This window comes from Notothenia coriiceps, unplaced genomic scaffold (genome assembly GCF_000735185.1).
Source record: "Notothenia coriiceps isolate Sejong01 unplaced genomic scaffold, NC01 NC01_scaffold00037246, whole genome shotgun sequence".
Classification (NCBI taxonomy): Eukaryota; Metazoa; Chordata; class Actinopteri; order Perciformes; family Nototheniidae; genus Notothenia; species Notothenia coriiceps.
Window position 1 is genome coordinate 27,938,940 of NW_011369947.1, and position 10,586 is coordinate 27,949,525.

At 39.1% G+C, this 10,586-nt stretch overlaps 1 protein-coding gene across 1 annotated transcript in view; it reads right to left on the reverse strand.

The window, feature by feature from the left end:
- Nucleotides 1-6,569: 6,569 nt before the first annotated feature.
- The window catches only part of LOC104966597 (transmembrane 6 superfamily member 2-like), a 6,762-nt gene continuing 2,745 nt past the window's right edge, over nucleotides 6,570-10,586 (reverse strand). The window contains exons 3-5 of the mRNA XM_010795783.1: nucleotides 9,828-9,920; nucleotides 7,519-7,638; nucleotides 6,570-6,871 (exon numbers count right to left, since the gene is read on the reverse strand). Coding sequence (XP_010794085.1) covers nucleotides 6,635-6,871; nucleotides 7,519-7,638; nucleotides 9,828-9,920 — 450 coding nt within the window. The 3' untranslated portion in view covers nucleotides 6,570-6,634. The remainder of the gene's footprint in view (nucleotides 6,872-7,518; nucleotides 7,639-9,827; nucleotides 9,921-10,586) is intronic.

A 10,586-nucleotide genomic window follows, 5' to 3' on the forward strand; every position in this document is an offset into this window, starting at 1 on the left:
GTGGATAAGGAAAGCACTCAGCAATGATTTCACACTGATTTGTTTGTGAGTGTATTTCCTGTTGTTGTTAGAGCCATTAGAGTATCACTTATTGGTATGAGTGTCACACAGTTCGTAGCAGTTAATGCAGTGAGACCTCATTAACTTTCAGGAAGAACATACACACTTTGAAATAATGAAAGCTGTTTGTGTTGACACTATGACTGAAGATTAGAACTGAATTATGTCATTATGATAACACAAATCAAATGCATTCAAACATCTTTATGAGGAACAGTAATACAAAATATATTTTTATCTCAAATGTTCCCATTGTAATACATTATAAGAATTGTACGGCATTATAAGACAACATTTTTCAGTCGTAAAAGTTTACTGCACAATGTGATGGCTGATGTATTGCACCATCAGCACCATCAGCTCCCTATAAGCTTCACTTTCAGGATACATTTTTGGACTGACTCCAGGTTGGGATCTCCCTTTCACAATAAAAGCCTATAGACATATACACTGTGTCTATGTTGACCAGAGAGGTTGTTGCTGAGAGCCAACATTAACCAAATATTTTACAGCTATCCTATCCCCAGATAGCAGAACAACCAGAGAAACGTAAACAAACACTGTTAAATGTATGTCTCTTTTACCAGACAAAAAGTAAATGTTGCTTTTATTTGTGATACTTATTTGCAGATGTTGCTCAATATTTAAATATTGCAGTAGTGTTGCTTTTCCTCAAGCAGTAAATGTCATTACTTCCTTCACAACTTAATAAAATGTTTAATAAAAACCAAATGCAATATAGACATTAATTCATGATGACATAATTAGGATCATCATGTATTGCAATGATCAATTCATTTGGCCCAAAAAAGCAGGTGGTTTCCAACAATAAACAGACATATGAACCATATTAATATACTCAAGAAATGCAGTGGCTTCATTGATATCTGTGAATTTGCAATACAGACTGGGTCCAGCAATAGTTAGTGCTGGAATGATCCCAGTTGAAGATGAGACCTCTCCAGTGGTTGTGACAGTTTTAGTATAACACTTTGAATGTATCAGCTAATGTTCAGCAGCGTGAAATCAGCATTTAGAAAGCTTTTTGCTCCTGCTGCCTTTTCATTGCATTTTTGGAAAGACTGTCAAACTATTGGTTTCTGTAGCCCTACATGCTTTTGCTCTAAATGCAAAGCATCACTGTTGTGTCTGACTTTGAAGACACTCTCGAGCAACATATGGGCATGTGGTGGAGACTCTGTATGAGTCTTTTATGAGAATAAGGGCAAAATAAGACAGGCCTTTGAGATAATAGCAGCTGACAATGAGAAGAGACAGGACACTAAACAGCATGAGACAGCTGCACTCTGTGTTGAACTTCTTTTTTTTAATGAAACTGCTCTGATGGATTTTATTTTTTGCATACTGTGCTGCTGTGATTAGTTGACTATCAGTGTCTTGTAGAACGATGTTTCTGCAGTCCTGTTTGGCAGCACTTTGAGAAAGACTCCCAGAGTTTGAGACATATTCCTGGGTTCTCCATGGAGCATCGCAGAGCTATCAGCATGAGACCAAAGTAAAGAGCAGGGAAACTGTTGACAATTAGGCAAAGCTTTGTCGAAGTGAGAATTTCTAGGTCAATGGTATTGACAACTTGCTTTCAGGCTATAACAAGCAGCTGGATGCCTCCAAAGACTTTAACAGTGGAATTGATGTGTTAATAGCGTGTTCATTGGATTTAGACAAGGCTTTTGCAGAAGAGTTGCTTCCATTAAGAGACCTCAGAGCAGAGAAAGATCATCCTCCTGCACATTTATTATTAGTTGAGGAATACCCTTCAGGCAACTTCCTTCTAATATTGTTGTTGCACTGAGGATTTTCTAAGATTACCTGTTACCTCAGAGGGAGGTAATTTTCTCCAATGAGATGCACAGAAATTGAACTGGGAACAACCACAGGGAAGAGATGTCCATCAGCAGTGATTCAGAAGGCTGGATTTTGAGGATTTAAAAGCCCAGATGTCCAAACAAAATCAAGAAGAAGGATCGCTAAAGGTAGGGATCAATAATGTAGTGTTGTTGCATTGGTGCATTAAAGTGTCCAGTATAAATGTGCTAGAGTTCAGTTTGTCCCTGGAGATTCATGGATGTGCAGAGCTGGTAATGTTAGGCAAAAATCAATGAATGTAGCTTCAAGTTGTTCAGTGTGAAACATTTGTTCAAGGCCTACTGAAGGAACGCTGCATTTACCTTGTGTGTAACAATTAAATATACTGGCTGCATAGAGCTTGAATCCTGTACAACTAGAGCCGATTGGTGCATTTACACTTAAATGGCACCCACCTGCTACCAAACATGGCTGAAGAGTCAGGGGTCCTAAAATGGGCTAAAATGGCCACTTTTGACACCCCCACCACAACCACACCCTTTGTTTTGTCTATGCATTTTGTTAACCTTAAGTAAGCAAATTAAACAAGTGTATTAAGCAAGATGCATCTTTTGTACTCAGTTAAAACGTATATTGTAAAAAAAAAATGTAATCATAAATCAGGAGCCTTGTCATTCCAGTTGTTGTTTTTTTAAATATTGTGTTGCATATTCACAAACAAAACAAACAAAGACCACTCACTTGGTTGAGCTGGACACAGGGCCTGGTCCATGTACGGAGGAGCGGGGTTCAAATCCAGCAATGGACAATTTTCTAGGACACCTCACAGTTTTGAATCCAGCCTTTCAGCCACATGTGTTCAGTGAAAGAGGAATGTGGATTAGAATGAGCCAAATACTGGAGAGCAACCAGAATCTCCAGTTTTGAGACTATATCACCCAAGAGTGGCTTAAAAGACTGCTTTTTTAACAGTACACCCCGGGTGCTACTAGCATTGAAGATTGAAGATGATTCAACTTTATTGTCATTACATAGTACAGGTACTAGTAACTAAACGGTTTCTCTGCATTTGACCCATAGTGTTAGGAGCAGTGGGCTGCCATTATCCACTGTAGTCACCCGGGTGCAAACAGCATCTGCCTTAATCTTTATACTTACACTTTGAAGCTCATACATTACCTGGTTTCTAGATGGATTAAAAATATACTATCCATTTATTAGCCCGGACCTACAGGACTTAATGACATGTAGTGCCTTAATACTTTAAATGAAACAATGTAATGCATTGATAAAACCATTTATTCAAAAGACATTTCATGATAAAGCGCTACCTCTCCCTTCACTGCAGCGTGAGTTGTTTAGTTGTATTTTTCAGAGCCACAGCTCTCAGGAGCCCGTCTGCACAGCCGAGCAGGCATCTGCAGCAGAGATCCCCTTGTGACTCCCATTATGGGATTAAAGAGCTATTCGGAGCGGCCACATTTGATTTAAAGCCTCTGTCACACACGGAGAATGCATTGCTAGCATGTGCAAGCAGGGGCAATGGCACACTTCAGCATGAAAAGCTGCTGAGGGAGAGTGAATTAGATGAGTCTGCCTCTCCCTGTCTGTTGGCCTATTGCTCAGCGAAGTGCGCTGGATAATTACTTATGAGTGGGCCGCTGTTATTGATGGGCTAGGGGTGGAGACAATGGTTACAATGCTGTTTTATAAAGCGTTATCTAACCGTGTAAATAACCTCCTTTATCCCTGTCAAGAAAACACTGTGTGTTCATTTAAATGACTAAAATGCATCCAAAGCATTAGCATTAGCATGTAATTGAAAAGGCTTGGCGGCCCACATTACATTGTCTGTTGAAAATCTGTTGTTTTATTTTGTCAGTCATTGTCAGGTTTCACACTGGGAAGAGTCCTCACAGTATTCACAATTGTCTCTGCTGTCTTTCTTTTATTTAACCATTTAAAAATAAAATGTGTTAACACTTCACAATACATCCTGGTACTTAGTATAATTCCCCTACTACCGCATTATGTCCTCTTAACTTATGGTGTAAAATCATTTGACTACATTAAACAAATACCCTGTAATCATTACCACTCACCAATTACCTACAGTTTCAGCAAATTCTCCTTTTGTTTCAAATAACCTTTAGAGACCCAGTCCTTTTGCCTTAAAAAGCTTATTTGTGAATAAACGAATAAACGGGAGCATGTTGTTTCTTACACGACCACTAGAGGTGCTACACTTTAGAACGCGGCTATGGGTCGTAATCTAAACTGCTTAAACAATCGACCTATTTGGTCGTTTTTTGTAGGAGGACAGGCTGGATTCACATGATGATATTACATCGTTAGTCAAAGGTTGAAGTTCAAAGATCTCTGTGTGCTTTTCGGCACCACCATTGCAGATAAGCCGTTTTAGCAGGTGGGTTTTTGGTTGCAGTGTTTTGCAAAAATAAAGCCTTCATTAGTAGGCCATAGGCTCAATCGCCATTGTGTTTTCTCATTCAGCAATTGATGGTGACTTAAAAGACATTCACTCAGTTGAAACGTTCAAGAGTATTGCTTTAAGAGGATTTATCCAGTAAATGTTGAGTTAAACTGTTTGATTTATACATGGCTTCTAAAACTTAGTACAAAAAGCCTGCTGGTTGGTTCAATGTGTTTGTTTAAGCAAACAAAAACCTCAATCATTTGATGTCTTTGTGAAAGTCAATGATGAGAGCCACAGCAGCCTCCTTTACTGGGCCTCCCACACAGAGCGAGCACAAAGCAGCCTCACTCAGCAGAAAAGAAACAAACAGGATAAAGGAATTTAAATCGTGAAGTGATGAAACACAATTTCGGCACACACCATCAGACAGAATGAAGAATGGCGGAGGCACATCTTATTTTCCCACTTAGAGAAAAATAAAGCTGTATTTTTAAAGCGAGATAGGCTGGCAGCAGACAGCGGCAATGTGTTCAACAGAGTGAGAGAGTGACAAGAGCCGCTGTTGAAGTATACCTTACCTTTTGCGGCACATGTTGGCTCATCCTTGCCACTCAGCTGTGAGTAATGATCTGTAGCGGCTCCAGACAACAGAAATAACAAGCATATTGTGTATTTATCAAGTCCCCCTCCTACAGACTCAAACCCCCATCATTTCTATTTCATGCGTGTGTGGGCTGACATTCTGCAATATATCCAAAACATAAGCAATATACACGTTTTCATAATTTCTGCACCAAACAACATGGCAAACCCTCCAAACTTAGAGTGAAGGGCCAACAACTTGACTTAATTGTCCTTGTAAGAAAACTAGTCTAGTATAATAATGCATGGTGAAGATGAAACATATCAGAGTGCTGTCCAAGTCAGGATGCTATAATAAATTGATACATTGAAAGCGATCAATTAGTCATTAACCTAGCCTAGTTTAGCTTGTAAATGAATTGTTACATGTTTACTGTTAAACATATTCGATCTGTAATTTTTCCCAGACTTCATATAACTTTTTGCTATTGCTAAATCTTCTTCTGTTTTGGTTTCCTCTCTATTACAGCTACACACACTGAAATATAAAGACCTTGTTATTTCCTTCTGTGTTGAAGTATTTCAATGCAGGTAACAGAAAGAGTCACATCCAATTACTCATTTTGAATGCTTACAAACTTCAGCAAAGGAAACATGCTTTCCTTTTGGGTTGAACACACAAAGGATGATTTGCAGTATTATTTTTCAGCTCACCTCAAGTTCATGTCGTTCAGGCTTTGTGGTTTATTCTGTTACCTTCATGGCTGTATATCATATGGTATATACCCATCCACTGCCCATCAAAGTACAAACTCAATCATGTGCATTTCGTTTGTGTTATTGTGGAACTGAATAGAGCTGAGGTGTAGGAACAAGTGTAAAAAGGAAACTTAGCATTTCTGAACAGTGTCTCTGAGAAAAGGTCTAAATTATAAATCATAAACGGAAATGGTTCCAATGTCGGGTTAGATGTGTTAAATATGTATTCGAAAAGAACAGCTTTACTTGCAAAGAGTGTAAAAACTGAAACCCCTGATTTACACTCGCATTGTCATATAATATTATACAGAACAGTGAGCACTAACCTTGGAAATACAATTCCTGCCATTGGCTTTTAGTACTCTGTGTGCACATTTTTAGATTTGTGTTCATCATACGCTGCTGTATATATATATTCTTTCAATTGCCTTGATGTTTCTGTTATGGGGCAATCTGCCCACTTTCTGAAGGACCCATCCAACATACAAGATGTAAAACCTCAACAGCATGGTGTTTTCACCCGTCAACAAGCTATTTGCTGCTTCTTAGAGTCCTTGAGGCACAAGGTTGTAAGAGTTTAATAACAGACGTGATGTAATGCTGTTCCCTCTCCTTTTTCTCACTTATTTGCTGGAAGTAAAACAAACAAAACTAAGTCTTTCCATACCGGCTCAAAATGCTAACAATGAAAATGCTACTGTATCACGCTGATTTACAGCATTTGTATAATGTTTACCGTGTTCATTGTCTAGTTTAGGACGCTACATACCGTCTTTACTGACCAATAAGCTGTTTCACAGTATGTATTACATAAGGAATCAAAGCGTTATTATAATCAAGCAATTCAATTAAAAACAAAACCCAAATATCTTGAGCAAAATAATCTTGTATTTTGGCATTTGAAATAAAACAACTCTTCATGAATAATCACACAGGTATTTACCTCCAAAGGTCAGATAAGATTAAGAATAACTATTTGTCTTTGATCTTGGTATCTTTCTCTTCACTGTTTGGCAAACCGGTCTGCCCAGGAAACGGAGCGATCTTCAGGAAGAAGTAGGGGTTATTGCAAACCCTCAAGGCCACCAGGATGGGAGTGACTGCATAAAGCAGGTTAGCTACCAGCACGGACCAGAAAACCCCATTTGGGATACGAAATTGAGCCGTAGTACGAGGGTGGAGAGACCCCCCGATGTGAGCCCACTGGCACTGGAAGGAGACACAAACAAGGCAGAGGTTAGACTGCATTGTCATACACTTATACTGAATATTATCTATCTGCAATGATTACTCCACTAGTTGGTTTTTATTCACACTGATGGAATGTTTCTTCCACAGTTCCTGGAGAGAAATGGGGGGAAATATTTACTTACATTCCCTTGTCATTAGTCTGCTGTTAAAATATATAGGCCAACAAATAGGCAACTTCACAAGGGATGACTTAAGTATTTGGCTATTAATTAAAAACTGAAAATATGCCACCTTTTATAAACATTGAAACAAGGCTTTAATCAAGTTCTTCCTGTTGGTTCATGGCTCCAATCTTCCCGTCAGAGCAGCTTGTTAATTACAGAAAAAATATGCTTCAAAGGAAAAATATGGACCAGGTCATATTAGCAGGATATGAGCTCACTTCAAAGAGTTTAATTGAAGTGACACGTGTCAGACCTCTTATTGATGAAAGTAAACTTTACTTTAATTTAACTTTAATTAATCATAGGTTGCAATTACCCTAATGATTTGATGCAATGCAAAAAAACTGTCAGCGCAACCTGATTCAATATGCAGCACCTGTATCCTAAATAAAGTATTCAGAGCCAGTTATATTTATTGACTGTTTGTCTTTATGGTGTTACCTGGATCATGGCTCCTGCTAAAAACAAAGTCCAGTCTGACATCCATGTGCACCCAGGCTTGAGGAGACCGTAAACAAAGGCACCCAACAGAGGTAGTCCATAGAAGAACAAGTGTAGCATCTGAAAACACAAAATATATTACTTGTGAATCGATCATTTATTGCAAAAATGAACATTTACCAGTGTCGTCCCTCACCATTTTAATCACCCTGATCATTATATTACAACATACTCAAATTAAATACAGTAGGTGAGTATATTATAGTCTATAATCAAGCTAATTCTGTATCCATTGAAAAGTGCTTCACTGTGCAGAAGTACTTTCCTCTCCATCACTGTCAGTCTGTGTGTTGTTGTTGGGTCCTGACCAACAATCCAGAAGACAATTAATACAGAGCATCCTCCTTCTCCTCTGGCCTGCACTGCACTACTCTCACTGAATACAGAAGAGGGCTGCTTTGAATGTGCAAATACAAACCCACAGAATAATTCACTGCGTACAAGTAGCCCCACCAGTGTGGAAGAATACTGGAACCTTTCTGTATTCAATAAAAGTACTATCACTAAAAAAATCTCTGTACAATTTAAAAATATGTGTTCTTAGCTCTGTAGCCTCTACAGCAGAGGTTTTCAAAGTGTGAGAAGGACCTCCCCAGGGGGGCTTGGTGAATGGAAGTGAGAAATATTACGTTTGTTAACACGAGAGGATCAGATCGAGGAACTTAAATGTGTGATAAAGTAATAAAGGGAGTTGAGATCCAGGATTTGGGGGGAATTGTTGAGTTTTTCGTACAGTGATGCACAGACACTGATAAATGCACCAACAGTAATTATCTTTTTTATGTATTTAGTGTTGTCAGATTAATGTCACTAACAGCAATATTACGGTGTCTTGGCTCGATGACTATGGGATAATAAATGATACAACCATCTAATGCATCTAGGAATTGAATTTAAGTAATTGAACTAAGGGTGCATTTTTCCAAGCTTTTTCTGAAGAGAGGCTTACAATCTCAGACTTTGAAAACCCTTGCTGTAAAGCGTTAAATCGTTAAAGTTTATAAGATGTTTTAATGTATTTTTATGATGTATATGGTTCAGAGGTTCAGGGGCCCAATTATGTAGATCTAAAAGTCCATTTTATCTCTTTTATCTGATCTCATGTTGTGTAAAACGTCATCAAACGATCATTAAGCGCAGTCATAAGATAACTGAAATGTGAAATTTACTCAAATACTCAAATAAAGTCTCAGTTTTCTCAAACTTGTTCGTAAGTGCAGTGCTGGAGTATCTCACCACTTCTCTCAAACACAAATTTGCACCCTCAGCACAAATTACTACTCCCACACAACGGCCGCCTTGACCTTCAACTTAAAATATTTGGCGCATGAAAGCCAGTTTCACACTGTAACCCTCAAATTATACCACTGAACGGTTTCTTTTCATTCTTGGTCTTGATGAATTCTAATGAGTTGAGCCAAAGGCCTGAAAGCCAATCATATATGCCCTTCAGTCTTTTGTTTAAATGTCTTTTTAGTGCTGCCACGGTAATCTGCCACATATCGTTCATCATCATCAATGAATTTAGAGGTTGGTCAATGCAGAAACATTGCAACCCTGCACAAACCGAACTTCGTATTCCTTTACACGTACACAGAAGCACCAATGAGCGAATGCTAGACACACAAACAAACACACACACACACACACACACACACACACACACACACACACACACACACACACCGTTTTTCAAAGGCTGCTACTCGAGACATACTTTCACATGCTGCACACACGCTCTCCTCCCACCCAGTGAGATGCTGATGGGGGGCTTTGGGAGCAGGATTAGCTTATCAAGTTCTCAGCATGCGGTTCGTTTGTCTGATCAATGACTTTCAATTGTGACTGGACTGCAGCCCCAACAAGGTCTTTGGATAACCTATTGACAGAGTTGTGTATGCCAAACAAAACACAACAAAACCCACAGTCGAGGAGGGTCAGGAGAACAGAAATAAAAGGAAAGCTTACCCAGAGCCAGTCACTGTAATAATCTGATATCCATCTTACTCAAATTAATCGAGGGACAAAGATGCACTGGCCCTTGCTCATTGTTGCTGTAATGATGAAAAATGCCTCTGTAATCAGCTACAAGCTGAAAGAGTGGAGGAGATAAGGGCAAGCATCCAGCGCACTCAGAGTGATATCCAGCAGGCAGAGGTCCATTATGTGGCTGGTTATTTAGAACAGGCTGGAGAGGGGCGTTCAGGTGCTGCTGCAGATAGTGTGGAGAGAGAAAGAAAAGCACTCACCATCACTCTGGGGTAGCCCACTGGATCCTTCAGGTAGGGTTCATAGTGCTTCACGTAAATCAAACAGGCTTCAAGCGGAGAGTCCAGAGCCACCTACAAAGGGTGGACAAAATAACAGCAACACAAAGTAATGCAATTTAATCAGACAAATCCACAAACTGCAAGTTTCCTTCAGCCTGATATTATATAAAAAAGAATGGTCCCCATAAACAGTAGTATTTTCAGTATCAGTATTGGTTAAAAGAATGGCACACTGAACATGGTTAAATTAATAGTTTGACATTTTGGGAACTATGCTTCCTGATAGTTGTGTGAGCAAAACATATCTGTCCACTAAATGTGAAGCTACAGCTAGGAAACATGGGGAAACACCTCTTGAAGTATCCAAAGACATCACAATTCGCTTTACTCCACCTCTAAACTCACTAATTAAATACAATATGTATTTGTTTACACTTTGCAAAACCACAAATGAAATATTCATTGGTGAGCTTTAGAGGTGCTGGAAGGCAGATTTGTACGTCTCAACAGAGCCCCTCTTGCTGTTTCTCCTTGTTTCTAGTCTTTGCACTGAGCTTAGCGTAAGAGCTGCAGGAGCTAGCTTAACTTACTCTCTCAAGAGACATGAGAGTATTATCAACTGTAGGTAGGATGCCGTGATTGACAGAATGGAGTATTCAACAAAGCTGTCTAATAGAACACAATAATACACACTATTTTGAATCCTTGTGACTCCCTAAACCTATCCGCATGAACAAG